The sequence below is a fragment of the Rhipicephalus microplus genome, chromosome 4, assembly GCF_043290135.1.
Source record: "Rhipicephalus microplus isolate Deutch F79 chromosome 4, USDA_Rmic, whole genome shotgun sequence".
NCBI classification, from domain to species: Eukaryota; Metazoa; Arthropoda; class Arachnida; order Ixodida; family Ixodidae; genus Rhipicephalus; species Rhipicephalus microplus.
In genome coordinates, this window is record NC_134703.1 from 8,068,115 (window position 1) to 8,084,987 (window position 16,873).

The 16,873-nt window shown below is 46.4% G+C and overlaps 1 protein-coding gene across 2 annotated transcripts in view; it reads left to right on the forward strand.

Annotated features, from left to right (window-relative positions):
• Nucleotides 1-12,319, forward strand: part of LOC119171630 (heat shock 70 kDa protein 1B) — a 57,530-nt gene extending 45,211 nt beyond the window's left edge. For both annotated transcript variants that reach the window (XM_075892132.1, XM_075892133.1), the window contains exons 5-8: nucleotides 479-959; nucleotides 1,850-2,170; nucleotides 9,417-9,530; nucleotides 10,232-12,319. In XM_075892132.1, the coding sequence (XP_075748247.1) occupies nucleotides 479-959; nucleotides 1,850-2,170; nucleotides 9,417-9,530; nucleotides 10,232-10,345 (1,030 nt within the window). In that variant the 3' untranslated portion in view covers nucleotides 10,346-12,319. The remainder of the gene's footprint in view (nucleotides 1-478; nucleotides 960-1,849; nucleotides 2,171-9,416; nucleotides 9,531-10,231) is intronic.
• The last annotated feature ends 4,554 nt before the right edge of the window (nucleotides 12,320-16,873 follow it).

Sequence of the window (16,873 nt, forward strand, 5' to 3'; positions counted from 1 at the left end):
GATGCTGTTCCGATTAGGTTTCATTGGGCACAAATTAAATATCACTCATGTTTTACTGAAAGCCCTATAGGTTTAAAATAAATTATTACAGAAAAAATAGAAGCCAGTAAAAGCTCATCAGAAGACTGTTTTATGCGTATACGTAGTAGTCATCCATACTTCTCGCGTAAATTAATAAGAAAGGCTATTTTGCTCGTGGCAAGTCTGACCATCGCAGAAGTTTCAATGCTGTCTAAATGGATGTATTACTGTCCATGGGTGAGGGCGTGAACACGGAATAAGGGAAGGGAAACGTTAGAAGGAAGTGACTGGGATACGCAAGAAGACCCGTGTATTAAACCTAAGTGCGCATTAAATGGTCAAAATTATATCGGAGTTTATCACTAAGCATGAACGTCGTTTCTGCGCGTGAAAGCGGGAAAATTGATTTCATCAGCGCATTTCGATGAGCTCTCACTTCGAAAATATCCCTACGCAGCATTGAGATCGACTCCCTGTTCGAAGGCGTGGATTTCTACACGTCCGTATCACGCGCGCGGTTTGAGGAGCTCAACTCGGACCTGTTCCGGTCTTGCCTGGATCCTCTGGAACGCTGCCTCAACGACTCCAAGCTGACCAAGCAGGAAATCAAGGACGTCGTGCTCGTGGGCGGCTCCACCAGGATCCCCAAGATACAGAGACTCGTGCAGGACTTCTTCAACGGGAAGGAGCTGAATAAGTCCATCAACCCTGACGAGGCCGTTGCGTACGGCGCCGCCGTGCAAGCGGCCATCGTGACGAACATTAAGACAGTAGAGCTGGAGAACGTACTTCTGCTCGATGTCACCCCGTTGTCACTGGGCATCGAGACGGCGGGTGGCGTGATGACGGTGCTCATCATGCGCAACACAGCCATTCCCATCAAGAAGACTCGCATCTTCACCACCTACACGGACGAGCAGCCGAGCGTGCTGATACAGGTATGCCACATCACAGCTTGGCTGCCCTTCTCTCCTCAGACCAGGAGGGTAACGTTACACGAAACTATTCGTGCGAGAACTCGGCATGCTGCATTTCCAAGGATGATAAAGGCCGGTACATGTTATTCACGAATGGTTCCCCAATATTCGTTTTTCTACAGGAACAGCTGCTCTATGAAAATCACTTTTTCGACAAACCTTCAGAAACAATGTCCAAAAAAGGAGGGGGGGGGGGAGCTAAGCCGAATGTTTCAGACGACACGGACACTCTTGGTCATAAAGTTTAAAAAAAAACTACCTTATAATGAGCGGTCGTTACATAAAAAAAAATGTCCACACACACACACACACACGTGCGCGCGCGCGCGCGCACGCACGCACGCACACGCACATGCACACACACACACACACACACACAGTTTCCTATAATTTGCATATACCTATCTGGCTGGCAAAGGATAAGCATGAAGCCCCGCCGCGGTGGTCTAGTGGCTAAGGTACTCTGCTGCTGACCCGCAGGTCGCAGGTTCAAATCCCGGCTGCGGCGGCTGCATTTCCGATGGAGGCGGAAATGTCGAGGCCCGTGTGCTCAGATTTGGGTGCACGTTAAAGAACCCCAGGTGGTCAAAATTTCCGGAGCCCTCCACTACGGCGTCTCTCATAATCGTATGGTGGTTCTGGGACGTTAAACCCCACAAATCAATCAATCAATCAATCAATCAATCAATCAATCAATCAAGGATAAGCATGAAGTACATTTCTTACATTTAAGCAGATAAAGAACACGTATACGTAAAGCAAAATGTGACAGCAGATACTTTATGTTGGCCATTTTTTTTCTCCACCTATTCATTTCAGTACTTACATTATAATCTGCAACACGCGCTCAGGTATTCGAGGGTGAGAGGGCTCTCACGAAAGATAACAACCTGCTTGGCAAGTTCGTGCTCAAGGGCATCCCACCTGCACCTCGGGGCGTGCCACAGATTGAGGTCACCTTTGATCTGAACGCCGAAGGCATCCTCAACGTGACTGCTGTGGAGAAGAGCGTCGGCAAGCCTAAGAACATCACCATCACGAACGACAAGGGCCGCCTGACCAGCGAACAGATTGCCAAGATGATCAAGGAGAGCGAGACCTACAAGGAGCAGGACACTTTCGAGAGGAACCGCATCGCCGCCCGAAACGCACTCGAGAGCTACTTGTTCCAGGTGCGTTCACACTCCGCCAGCCTACAATGGCTTAACTCCTGTACTGTCAGTGTTTAGTACAACGCCATGAGGTTTGGGCTCTTTGGCATACAGGTGCCATGCGTAGTGGAATGGCAAGAGCTCCAGGTATTTTTACTTTTTGTGTATGAAAACCCACATACGTGCGCCTAAAACAACTCAAACGATAAGCCGTCATAGCCTTTTTACGCGATGCTCCCTCCTCTCCCAAAGCTTTCAGCACCTTATGTGGTATTGATCGAGCTGCCTCTGGAAGAGTCGGCGCCTCACCTGGTTTTGGTATCGGCTCACTTTTGACCTAGTGACGATGTTACATGACGGCGTCATCACGTCAATTCACATTGTGACGTCGTAGTGACATCGCTGTGACACACATGTTAGCAATCTGTGACGTCATGAGGGCGTAATAGCGTGATAATCACTCGTGCTGACCCCACCAACGGTTAATATCCATGTTTGATACGCAATCGAAGGTTTCATTTAAATAAATGTGAGATCGCACCAATGCCCGAGATGCCAGGCCGAGCTATGCATTAATGAAGGAAGGCTTCATGCACTCTCGCTTGACTAATACCAATTAACCCTTTACTACAGATGACCGTCACTCTTGACCTGTCATCTGTAGCACGATGTCTTTGCGTTCTGCGGTGCCCCTTCAAGGTGACATTGACTGCACGTGCCAGCATAAGACTGGTGTTTCTGGCGCCTGTCAAACTGGAATCACTGTGAGCAAAAAAGTGAGCGCCCTTTGCCGAAATAATTTCCTTTGCAAGAAGCAACATACTGCGGGATTAGTTCTTTGAAAAACTGAATCCATCTACAAGATACCGACGTCTTGCTGTTCCCGCAATGTTGGTCAAACAAGTTGCTGCGGTAGCGACCGGCTTCTAAAGCATCATAAACACCTCAAAGATGCCCCGCCGCGTTGGTGTAGTGGCTAAGGTACTCGGCTGCTGAACCGAAGGCCGCGGGAACGAATCCCGGCTGCGGCGGCTTCATTTCCCATGGAGGCGGAAATGTTGTAGGCCCGTGTGCTCAGATTTGGGTGCATGATAAAGAGCCCCAGGTGGTCGAAATTTCCGGAACCCTCCACTACAGCATTTATCACAATCATATGATGGTTTTGGGACGTTATACCCCACATATCAATCAATCATCAACCTCAAAGATGAAGCTGAAAGAAATCTGTCGAATCACTGTGCCGAGTTCGGATGCACTCCAGGTTTTAACAGACGCACATATCACGCATAATTTTTGCGCATGGAATGAAGGGTTCACGTTTACTTCTATTGGGCCATCATGTGTAAGCGCACCGTCCGTCGCACAAAAGATTAATTATAATCGTGATTGAACTTCCCTAGAAACTCTTGTGTGGGGCCTCCCTTTCTTTCAATTTTTTTGTCTTCTTCTTTCCAAGGCGTATATATTTGTTCCAACAAAATGAACGCTCAATTTGTTAGCCAGCGCAGAGTCCAGTTGTCTTTCTTGCCCTGTGTGTCCAAGCTGTTTTTTTTTACGATTCAGCCCTGCCAACGAGCTCAAGTATATAACCCATTTAAAAGTTTGGTTTGAACTCCCACACTAATCTATCTGCCTCAACTACTAATCAACGGCAGTGTACAGATTTAGGAGAGCCCATCCTTCGGACAAGGCTACGTAGTGTGCACAGGCGTCAAAGGAATCGCGCACATGACGCCTTTAAGTAGAGACACAAGCCTTCCCCCGTGATGCCTACTGCAATATGTTCTTTTGTTTTTCACAGAGATAGATCAGCACGTAACAGAGATTGTCGTGGGATTAAAGTAACACCCGTTGTCTAGCAGTTTCTACAGCTTCTTGGGCCCATGTTCGAAGAAGACATAGGGCAAAATGCTTGAGCACACACTACGAAAACCTGAACCACTGATCTTAGTAGAAAATGAGTCGCTTATGTTAAAGCCTTGTCATTCGCATACGTTAAAAGATATGTGGGACAGACAAACCCTTATACAAATGAAGTGTCTTACTTGGCCTTTCCGACGAAAGAACACCCGGGGCCCCTTGCCCGTAAGACGGCTGGAAGGCCAAGGCCATTTATTTCTTTTTCTTCCAGTATTAAACACTCTGAATCATTTCCGTTGTTTTCCGACTGCTTCAAGGATCGGAGGCTCTGCCAGCTTCCTGTACCTCAACTGTTCGTTCACTGTCTCCGTGATAGTGATCCAGAACTACCAGTTAATGCTCTATTGATAATATTGATAGTTTCTTTTATACTAGTGATAGTGTAAAGAAACTCGATGGTACTGTTATTGATGAATGACTGACAGTATTATTGACAGTGCAATCAATACTGCAATCAGGAGTATACTTAGGCTGATAGTACAATAAATCAGGCTGTGAATGGTTATGTTACTAATTTTTTTGGTGGCGATTTTGCGAAATATATGGCGATAGCCTAGTCTCAGCTGTCCTTAGTTCACATTGAGAAATGTTTTTCTTCTGGTAAAAGAAATAAATTATTGCCGTAATCAAAACGCCGGATTTCGTCCTTCGATTATTTTATATAAATGTAACCAGTGAATCTTACAATAAAAATTAGCTCTTCATATTTGTATTTTCATATCACAAGATGGATTATATGTTTCATGCAGTAAAGTTCCGCCGCACGTAACGACTTGCGGGCTGCTAAAGGTGAAAAGCCCAGCTTGATTATCCTGCGACAGTCAGTCATTCAGCCGAAAAAAGGCAAGGATGTCAACTTTTGCGCACTTAAGCCTGCTTCTACTGCTCCACCATGTACAGTTGCAACTAGATTGGACGAAGTGACTGGGTCGCTCAGGTTATTTCCATAACAACGCAAATTTAGCGCAAAAAAACACGGACAAGAATGGGTACACCACAAGCGCTTACTCATAACTGAAAGCTTTAATGCTCGAACCAAAAATATGTAACAGTTACACTAGGTGCCCTAAAAAATACTGCGCATGCGAATCGTGGGCGAAACAAAAAAGCACCAATACAAAGCAAGAACACACCTCCTGCACCACCCTCCCCACTGGTCTACCCCCTTTCTATGAGTAGCACGACTTCCTTTTCCGATAAGGCCAGAGAAGGATTGCCAACGCACTTGGGAGCTCTCGCGTTAATGTGGTAAGCCTCGACAAGTTCTCGTGTCGTGCGATCGTGGTGTCTAAACCATACCTCTGTGGCGGAGCATTGCGCTTCACACTGGCACCCAGTGCGGTGCATGGCCAGCTGCGTTATGGGTCTTCCCTGCAAGGAAGACTGATGCTCCCTAAGACGAATGTTTAAATATTGGCCTGTCTGGCTCACGTAGACATGACCACACGACAGAGGGATGCAATGGACGACGTTGGCCCTACATGACACGAATCTAATATGGTGGTTAATGGAGCAACCACGCATTCCGGCCTTGTCAAGCCTGTTGCCCACTATTGAACATATTCTACCTAGCTTGTTATTAGCAGAAAAAATGACCTTCGAGCCAACCCGCTGTGATGTTTTCTTAAAGGCCACCTCCGGCGATTTTTCTGGGTATGTTCTTCGCTGGGTATGTTCCTTTGCACATTTTCGCCCTTTATGCAAAATCACAGGTTTGAAATATGCACTGATCGTTTCCAAAAGAATTTTAAAGGTGGCCTCGAAAAGCTCACCTCCCTTGTCAGAATTATTGGCAACACTGTCTGTGTGACGTCATGATTAGCATGTGAACGTAAGAGACGCAGCCGATGGCATCGGTACTTTGGCCACTACAGCGTTCATTGTGCTTTTCACAAGGCGACCGTGGCGATGTTTGGCACGAGTATAGCCCGGGAATGTTTTCTTCCTTCCTCTGTGGTGTTTGGCCGGTGCTTCGCTGGACTGGCTTTCCCAGTTTTCATACTCCGCGCCGGCGGAACCAGTATACGGCCTTCGGCTCCACCAAATGGTACGCCATACTCATAAAGGGCGCTTGGTTGAGTTTTGGTTTCGGTATTGTACATTTTTGCTTATTAAACAATATTTTCGAATTTCCTGAGAATTTCAGCTACTGTGCTCGTTTCAAGAGTGTCTCAGGAACATAGAAACATCATTACCTTTACGCGGCCAAAAAATCGCCGGAGTTGGCCTTTAAGCCGATGTTAGAGCGCGTGGGTATATGGCGTAACAGCTACATTTGATCATTGTGAGCTGTGTTCTGACTGCGTGCGTCGATACCTTTTATGTGTTTGACAAGGCGCAGGCAGGTGGTACGTATTGCCGAGACAGGGAAGGCTACGTTATTTAGGGGATCGACCTGCTCTAGAAAGCTACGCAGAGCGAAATGCGTGCAAGATCTGTTTACAGCTACATTTACGTTGTAATGGATCAGTACCAACTCGCTCACCTCTCTGTTTTGCTTCAGGCTATTTTGTAAAGTTGGGAAATTTGGTGAAATAAAGCAACAGATTCTCCATTCTTTAAAATACAAAATTTTAACGTAATGACACCCAGAGACTTCCACGGCATTGCTTTTATCAGCAACTCACGCTTGCGTGTCTGAAAACTTGGCGATTACGATGCGATGGCGGCTCAGGCATAGCGGACACCATGTTCAGGTGATCAAGGCCCCAGGTAGGTCGTCATGTGGTGCTATGTCCACCTACCAACATGCCATAACACGGAAAACGAATGCAGTGACTGTGTCAGCACTTTGCGAAAGATATATGGGAGGCGATGATCAGTGCTATTCGTCATTTAAATCACGATAGCCAAAGCAACCACTACCGCTTCTAGCACTAACTCGTACGTAAGAATGATACCGGCGACGAGTTTGTTGCTCTGCGCATCGTTGCGACGCGTAGGTCCATCCAAAGAAAGCTAGGGTCCCTTCGTTGCAACAAGGTTTAACACGATAGTGCGACAGCGCACGCTCGAACTAAACCTGTCTCAGTCAAATATGGAAAGAATAATCAGCGTTTTTTGTTGAGTTATTTCACAAAAACCTGTTTGTATATTTATTTATTCACAATACCTTACCGGCTCCTTGTCAGAGCAATTATATGTAAGATTTGGTGGCCGAATCAGTTCGATAAATTAGGTTAATTAAAAAAGTGAATGCTAAGCGTAATTGCCTGAGAGTGGTTTTTTTCTTTTTTATGTCGACAACTTCGTAAAATGGGGCTTTCTTAGATCGCGTTTTAACTGTACCACACACCTGGGGAATTCATGCTGCTACGAGTTCACGCGGTTGATTGTACGTTATGGAAGGCGCTATGAAACTTACCATATACTGCGCTATCGATAGCTTTTTCAACCATCGATAGTTAGATACCGACTCAGCTGCCGGGAGTATAGATCATCCTATCGATTGTTCTGCATCCCTGTCCATATTAACCGTCCTTGGACCTAGCGAAGTTGTTATGCATGGCGTCACCGTCGATGTCACGTCATAGTGTTGTCAGGATGACGTAAATTTTGGCGATGTGTGATGTCTTGATGATGTATTGTGGTGACGTCATTACAGGATGACGTGCTTTTTTCGTCACTTGTGTCATCGCCGCGTAATCTGGTTCGGGCACCCGGTCATCAAGGACTCAAGGGAAATAAACAAGCCGATCACGCCGCCCGCGCACTCTCTTCCCAGGCTGTCTCCCTGTCTTCAGAAGCCTACGACTAATCAAACAATTCGGCCTTTTCAAAGTTGAAAGATATTACCAAATATTACAAGGAGGAGCACCAGCGCTTTGCGCACCCTTGCAAGGCACAGCATCGCACTGACGAGCACCTTATTTTAGAACTCTCTACCAATAATGTACTGTTCCGGGTAGAGCTAAAATGTTTCAATTCATTTTTTGATGGCACGTGCCAGTACCATAGAATAGTGGCCGACACTTTTCACATAGACTGAACGTGCCACTCTGATCTATCTATCCCCCCCTCCCAACCCCAACCCCAAGAGAGAGGACTGGGAGGCGGCCCTGCTCGGCTGTCAGGACCGGAGGGCCCTGGTTTTAATAGAGGTTCCACCTAAAACTGTGAGGGGAGGAGGCCAATGAATCCCCTACCCAATCACCTCTCTGTAAGCATTTAATGGTAATTAAGTGTTTGACCACCACCACCGCGAGACGCCACCGAAAGCGTGTTTGGCGAGGCATGTAAGTGTTAGTTCAAACAGCCGTCAAACAGCCCGTCACGTCACCGTCTCATCAGAATAGCGAACAGCAGATGTGACGGAGCAATGTACGAACAGGCTACGGTGGTCGCAACGTCGACAGATGACGTTTCAGGGGCGAAGCTCCTCTTAGTCTAACCCTGTACTGCGTCAGGCGTAACCGGCAGTATTAAACAAACAGATATACAAACAGACAGGCGGATGGATGGACTCACAGATTTACGGATGAATGGACGGATGGAAGCATGGATGGACGCATGGACGGATGGAGGGACTAAAGCATGGACGGACGAACGGATGCACGAACGAACGCACAGACATACAGACAAACAGACATAAATATGGAGGGACAAACGTACAGACAGACACACGAACGGACGGACGGACACTTCGCTCCACTCATCATCATTCACTCCTTGGATGTGCTGCGATTTTTTCACCAGTTCTGACTGATCTTTCTCGTATGTTCTCTTGACTTACAGAAATTGAATAAACATTATGCGCCAAATAAATTGAATGAAGTCTTAGTGCTTCTGCGTGAAAACTACCTTGAAGCTTATCAATATTGGACATTTGGCACCACACAAACTTCACAAGCTGCATGGCGTGCCACATGCTTAAACGCTCGTGTCAAACTCGAATGCTAATAATAGTTGTGAGTCGGGATACGACTGTGACTTTTGCACAGCCTGCGCTGTAGCCTGTAAATGAACAGGTCCGGCTTCGTTAAAAGCGTCTTATTTAGTGGCCAGATTCCTAAACTTTGATTGGTTCATTTTGTAAGGGCGGTGCACCATCATCGTTCCCGCAGCGGAAACGTAGAGCATCGTTTTACATCATCATCAACTCGTTTTTTGAAATGAAAACAGCTCGAAAATCTTCTTCTCCCTTGTCGAAAACCGCTGCCGTGACGGTCGTGTAAATGAGCCGTGACAGCCGTGCAAATGAACACTAGGGCGTTTGCCTAAACGCAGAAGCACCTCGTTATACAGTATGTTAGGAAACAGGCAAGTGCTCTTGGTAAGAACAACAACCCACGGTTGCATTGTAGCGGTTAGGAATCCCAAACAGCACTGAGCCTACTACCTTTCGCAGGTGCGCACCAAGATCAAGGAAGACCCCTCAGTCATCAATGTGCTCAGGCAGCAAGAGATGGACGACGTGCTCAAGAAAGTGGACGAGATGGAGGGCTGGCTAGAGATGAACGCCGTGAGAGATGTTCTTCTAATTTACATCAGCCTCGTTTTCACTATTCGTTTCTTTCCTGCGTACAGTAGTGCTCCAGGGTAAGAAATAGGAGGAAGGTTGTGGTTAACGCACACCTCCACACGAGAGAAGTTTGGTGGAAAGTGTAGGCTTCGAGTGACGAGAAATGGTCTCCGAGGAAATGTCGCACGAGCTACCATTTCGGCAACTGCCCTTGTCGTTCACACAAATGTTGTTTTAGCACTCCTGAATTGGCAATGTCTTGCTCTCAAACACACGCAAACTCGCACGCGCACATGCACAAACACCCATGTGCGTTTTAGCACGTAGATGCGGCAGGGTTTTCTGGTAAAAAAAAAAGGAAATATGTGAGCCACTGCAGCACGCTACACGGTAATTATTAAGCTTGCAATTAATAGTAAAACTATCGTTAGCACGAGTGCCTATGGCCACCCCTTTGAATCATGCCACTTACAAGTATACTGACCTCGACGTGGTATTAAGTATTTATCGTACTCATCGATATTTCATTTTCTGCTTGTGAGCCTGTGACTCTCCTTCACAACCCCTACGAACATTTGCACTTAGAAGACTCCTTCCTGATTTAACGGTGATTGTGAACCTAAATCTATTACTTAAGATTGGTGTGTTACGCCCATGGGTTTGCGTAATTTCTGTTTTTTTTTTCTGTTTTTTTTTTTCAGAGATCAACCCGGGACGAGTTCGAAAGAAGAAAGAAAGAACTAGAACAGCTCTGGGAACCTCTCCTTTTGCGTGTATATGCCAGCACGCAAGGAGCAAGCTTGAACACTAGTTAAAACGCTGAAGGAGAACGCATCACTGATTATCTCTGTGCGCAAATACATTTGGCAAAGCACTACGGAGTGAATGATGTTAAGTGGGGCGAAGCGTCTGTCAGTCCGTCTATGCTTCCGTCTGTCCATTCGTTCTTGCTTCCCTCCGTCCGTAGTTCGTTCGTGCGACCGTCCATCCTTCCATGCGTCCGTGCGTGCATCCATCCGTCTGTGCTTCCATGCGTCCGTCTATGCGTACGTCCGTGCGTCTGTCTGTCTTTCTCTTCCCCCGTGCATCCATCTGTCCACTAGTAAGTCCGACCATCTGTCTGTACATTTAGTGAATACTTCAACTACCATCTTGCATCTTTTCATCATATATTCGTCGTATACAAGTACCTCCATCCAGCGGACATTTCAGGGACTAAACGAGAAGCAGCTACCACTACTACTACTATTACTACTGCTACTACATTTACTACTACATTTGATTTTACTACTACTACAACATTGGGGACGCACGACTAATGGCATAAGGAACTTCACCCCTTAAAAATCACAGCATATTCACGGTGTACATGATGATGATTGGGGCGAACCGTCCGTCCGTCCATTCGTTCTTGCTTCTGCTCGTCCGAGCGTTTGTCTGTGCATCTGTCTGTCTGTTAATCCGTCCATCCGTCCGTCCAACTAGTGAACACTCCAAGTACCGCCATCCCGCATTGGTTCATCATACATTCAGCATATAGAAGTACCGCCATCCTGCGGACATTCCAAAGACTAAACGAGAGGTGGCACTCGCGCACTTTCTTACGGCCTGCGCTTCGTGTCTACCTCCCACCTTTCACCCCCTATAGCTCATGGCTATGTACTAGGTCAGTATATATATGGCACCGTGGCCCAACGATCGCTAAATCTTGCTAAAGCCAAGGAGGTTACGCCCAGCGAGTTTAACGTGGCAACACTTTCTGGTCAGATAGTGGTCAAAGTGCGTCCTTCTGATACTAGTTCCTTTCAGTAAATATCAAATTTATGGCAAATTTTATTGGAGATAAAGTCGCCAATACTCGTCTCTGTAAGTTATTTAATCAGAAACAACTATCGTGTAATTTATGATTGACGTGCGCGGGTTGTTTCCTCAATCGAAAAGAGTGCGCGCGAGCCACTCCTTTAATCCGGCCGTGGAGGTGGCTACCTACTACTACTACATACATCGCGGATGCACAACCCAAGGCATAGGGAGCTTCGCCCCCGAAAGTCACAGCTTTACCGCAAAGGCGAAGCAATGAACGTGATAGCAAGAAACCGGAAGGTCACACGCAGAATGGCAAGTAGATAGAAACGTGCCCCGCGTTTCTCAAACAGAAATGACGCACGAAACGTACTCACAGGTACAGATGAACGCAAATAAGCATCTCAGTTTTTACTTCGCTGTGTCTGAAAAGCGCGCCCTTTCTGCAAACGGTGACTGTGTGATGATTGCAGCCACCTTTATGCGCCTGGTAACTATACAAGAGAATCATCCCGGTGAAATCCCGAGACCAGCCACAACGTACAATTGTCCCCACTGCGAGATAAGCGCATGCGCTCGCCTTGGCCTTGCCCCCTCTCCCCGTGGCAAAGTACGCGTGGGAGATGAGAGCACGCGCCGCCACGTCGTGACGATGTGGGTACGCATGGTCATTGCGCCAACTAACGCTGTTAACGCTGGAAACACGATAGTTCTCCCCGAGATGCTCGTCACCAGCGGTCAGTTGTCGATATAAATAAATATGTTGCCGTTTGAACGCTCAAGGATGTGCTCTTTCGTAGCTCAGTGGCTAACGCTTCGCACTCGCAATTCAGAGGTCCCACGTTCGTTTCCGCAAGCCGAAGTCTTTTGCGGGGCTATTTTTTTTCATGTACGTATTTTCATACATATAAGCACGTGTTAATATATGGTGAGAACGCTGGCTCCAGCGGAAAAATGCAGCAGCAAGTGTCCACATAATTGCCATGACGATACAAACTTAAAGTACGCTTGACCTTCGAGTGTATAATGCGATGGCGTAATAAAACCACCTGTGCATCTATTTCTCAATCGCTCGTTTTGCTTTGCTTCTCGCTGGACACCACAATCAGGCCACTAACAAGGGACGACTGTGCCTACACACCAAGGAAAGTTGCAAACTGCCACCACTGCACCAATAAATACTCTTTTTGCGAATCGATGAAGTAAGGTGCCCCACGCACCTGCGCAGCTGCACACTTTATAAATATAGCTTTAGCGCTTTGCGAAGGGTGGACCTTTAAAACACCCTCTAGTTGCGCGATTCACGCGTTTTAACATGTCGTTGGATTCTAGCTTATGCCACGCAATTTTTTAATGTTAATACTCTCATTTCGGACGCTACTCATCACTACATAACATTCATATTGGGCGTATGAGGGGGGGGGATGGTGCGCACGTGTGTGTGTGTGTGTGTGCGTGTTTGCGTGTGTGTGTGTTTGCGTGTGTGCGTGTGTGCGTGTGCGCGCGCGCGCGTGTGTGTGTGTGCGTGTGTGTGTGTGTGTGTGTGTGTGTGTGTGTGTGCGTGTGCGCTTTTTGGTTCCTATTTATGAAAATAAAAAAGCAGGATTAGCCCGCACCACCAGGAGGTGTATAATGGGCTCAAGTCATGGCAAGCATAAATGAAGAGAGGAAATGCCCCAATGTAATTTAAAAAAAATCCAATTCGTTAAAATAAAACAAGAGTAAAACGTAATGAGAGTGGCATAGAAGTGCAAGCAATCAACCGATTAGGTTCTCGAGAAGAAGCAGGTCGGTAGGCATAAGCGGTGTATTTGCGTAAGTTCAGTGTTTGGTGTTCGTGCGGGTATGTGACTGCGTGTGTGTCTATATGTCTGTGTGTTCATTTAAAATGCGTTGCTGTTGAATTGCGGGAAAGTCCAAACATGACGGCAAGGTGGGATGCGAGCCAGTAGCCTGGAGGATGAGGTAAGCGTTGATGAGGATGATAACAGTAGTCTGTCAGAGGTCCATTTCTTCACCAGGAGCAGTGTAGCCAGCCATGACGGGCTGTAGTTCAAATTATTGATGCAACAGGCAGCCTTGGGCAGCCTCTTAGCAACAGCGAATTTAGACAAGACATCATAGTGGCGTGCTTTTTAAATGGAAAGAAAGTGATAATTCCTCGCGCAAGCGTTGCACGTGTCATGCCTCATGTATTGAGGGAAGATTGGAGCAGTGGTGCTATCAGTCACAGGGATTTTCCTCATCTTTGTTTATTATAATCAAGAGCACCCACGTGGACATGATTATTATGGACTACCACACCTGCCTGATGTAGTTACAATAAATCAATGAAAGTGTCTGTGACCAGACAATAAATGTGTTAAGCTTTTAGAAAGGGGGAACCACTGTGGAATTTCGTATGGACTTGGGATCTAAAGAAAACTCTCAGGGCGCGGCAATACACTAATCCCAATGAGCGCGGCACTATAAGTTCAAGATTTTATGAAACTGTGTCCGTATTGGCCAAGTTAATATTTTGGCCTAACGCGCGAATTTTGATCTCCCTCTCTCCTCATTCAGCAGCTGCGTCATCTAGTTCGCTTCCTGAAATTCCCATATGGTCGGTACATGATACAGCTTCATTACTTTGCCTGTAGAGATAATATGTTTAAGGAGCAGCTTGATGTTCCTAATTCATTCGTCGTTATCCGTGAGTATTAATAGTTTCATCAGAAGAGATAATCAGTGTAAATATGAATTCGCTTGTTAAAGTTATTTGTAAAAACAAAATGGAGCGCTTCTTGAAGCGTTGCCTATCCCACGTTTCCTGACAGTTATGAATTTTTGAAATTTTCGTTGAGAGCAATGTATGCCACTTCTGTCACGTATGACGTGTGTGAGCCGTCGGTGTATGCTTGAGTGGCTTTGGTTTCTGAAAAAAAAAAAAACACTTCTTCGGACGATAAAATTTTAGTTATACTAAATTTACATTTTTTAACCAGGGTATACAGTGAGCCCAGGGACTGCATGGATATAGAATGTCAGCCGGTTTGGTCGTTGTACACTACAGTGAGTTACGTTCCGTAGTATGAACAGGGAAACTTTTACAGATGGTCTAGTCGTAACGGAGGTGCGTTAGCAGGAATTAGTAGGCACGACGTACGTGAGGTGTAAAGTTCACCTGTTAAAGAGATTATTGTGGTTTGCTGAACCGATAAAACTCGCGCTCTAATGAATTTCGAAGGGAACATAGGCCACCATACTGCAGATGAATATGTGAGAGACGGCAGGATGACGTGGTGGTAGAGTTGTCGAATGAGTGTATACTGTTTAGTGAATGGTGCGATTTAAAAAATGTGAGAAGCCAAGATGTAGACACTTCAGCTTTTTGTTTTATGTATTCATTGTGAGCATGAAAATTCAAAAAGGGGTTGAATAATATGCCTAGGTTTTGAATTTCTTTACCGTGTTTGAGGAAAAACGCCATCCATTAGTATAGATGGGTGGCGTGTTGATGTGCCCGTTGTTAAAGAACATGAAGAAGGACTTCTATGCGCTTACCGTAACTTTTTGTTCTCGTGCCCACCTGAATATAAAAGTTTGGACATGCACAGACTTTGCCTGTGTGGATGTATCTATGATGCCAATCATGGTATAGTCCGCCTGCATCTGTATACACCGCGTGGCATGGGAAAATCAAGTAAGCCGTGTATTGCTATGTTCTACAGTAGCGGGCTCATACAAGATCCCCGTGGGCTGCCAACGGTTGGGTGAGCTGTGTTTTCTGCGACGTTAGTTGAAAAACTTATAGTGCGGTTAGAGAAAAATATTTAAGTAGGAAGTACAAGTTTTGTGGACATGTGTGCTTACGTAGGGAAATTAAAGACTGCAAGATGCCAAACGCTATCGAATGCTACGACAAAATCAAGAGATATGAGTAACGTAGGAAGTTCGGATGCTTTGTACGCTGCACAGCTACGTGTCCGCAAAGATGACGCTAACGAAACGCTTCTCTTTAAATGCGGAGAATTTCTTAGTCGCATTATGTCACTCGTCGTCGGCGTCCGCACCCATACTACGCATGCTCGGCTCGTATCCTCTCCCCTTCCTTCTCTCCCATTTCATCATCCCTCCCTCCCCTCATTTGCTTGACGAGTAAATGCGATGGAAGTAACAGATGACAACAGTGCCTTCAACCAGTACTGTGGCACAAGCCAACATAATCGTCCCACCACTCATTAAAGGCAACGTTACCTCACCCTCACCGTCTTCAGCGTGAGGGTGGGGTAACAACAGCAGGCAACGCAGAAGCAACGCAGAAAGGGTGCTCTTGTAGCTTCAGCTATGACTGTGCTGCGCCTTCCGCGCAGGCCTGGTGTTTTTTACCAAATATAAAAGACATGATCAGCCAACCCAAATTATCAACCTAATGATATCCAAACATAATAATCTCACAGTAAAATGAATTGAATGACGTATCTACACAAATCTCTGCCCCGCCGCGTTGCTCTAGTGGCTAAGGTACTCGGCTACTGACCCGCAGGTCGCGGATTCAGATGCCGGCTGCGGCGGCTGCATTTCCGATGGAGGCGGAAATGCTGTAGGCTCGTGTGCTCAGATTTGGGTGCACGTTGAAGAACCCCAGGTGGTCGAAATTTCCGGAGCCCTCCACTACGGCGTCTCTCATAATCATATGGTGATTTTGGGACGTTAAACCCCACATATCAATCAATCAATCACAAATCTCTTTCCGGTAAGTTACAACACGTTTCCCGAACTGTATGAAACGTCTACCGTCTAGAAAAACAAAATATATGCATGAATATTCATTGCCACCTGTTTTCACTCGTATTACTGCTTTCACAAATACTTTTTCGTCAGGACTATTGCCAACTGGGACCTCTTACCAATAAGTGTTTTTCAATCCGAGGATATTAAAAACAACTTGAAGCTCTTTTTCTCTAGTTATTTTTGAACGGCCCGCCGAAAGCACCCTGGAGCTACATGCAAAATGCACAAGAAACAGAACATGCGTGAGCGGCTCTTCCATTGCACTGCCGGTTCCACGCTCCTGTACAGGTTCGAGGCTGAGGCTAGCCCGCGAACTTCTCAGGGAAGAGACGGAGACCGACAGAAAGCGTGTTCACTGATCATAACTCGGACCGCAACCGCCCGCTGTCAGCGGATGCCCCCGAGCGCACCCGCGATCCTCAGTGTCCTGTTCTCGCTGTAATCGGCAGACTCGCAGCCGCTGCTCCCATAACGCATTGTAATAAATACCACTCAAAGACAAGAAAGTGCTGGCTCAGCCGAGTGGTGAACACGCTCGCCTTCGGGTGCTGGGTTTCAACCTGGCCTGGTGAAGACTTGTTTCCCTTCGAATTTCTTTTTTCTAATTACCTCGTTGTCGCATGCATCAGAGTTATTGCAATCCACGCCGGAGCTGTCTGCGATTGTGTTTTAACAACTATGCAAAAGATGAAGATTGTGAAAATAAAAAAAGAGGACAAACAAAGCAAGTTTCGGTCTCGAGAAGAAGGTGTGGCACATCTGAGACA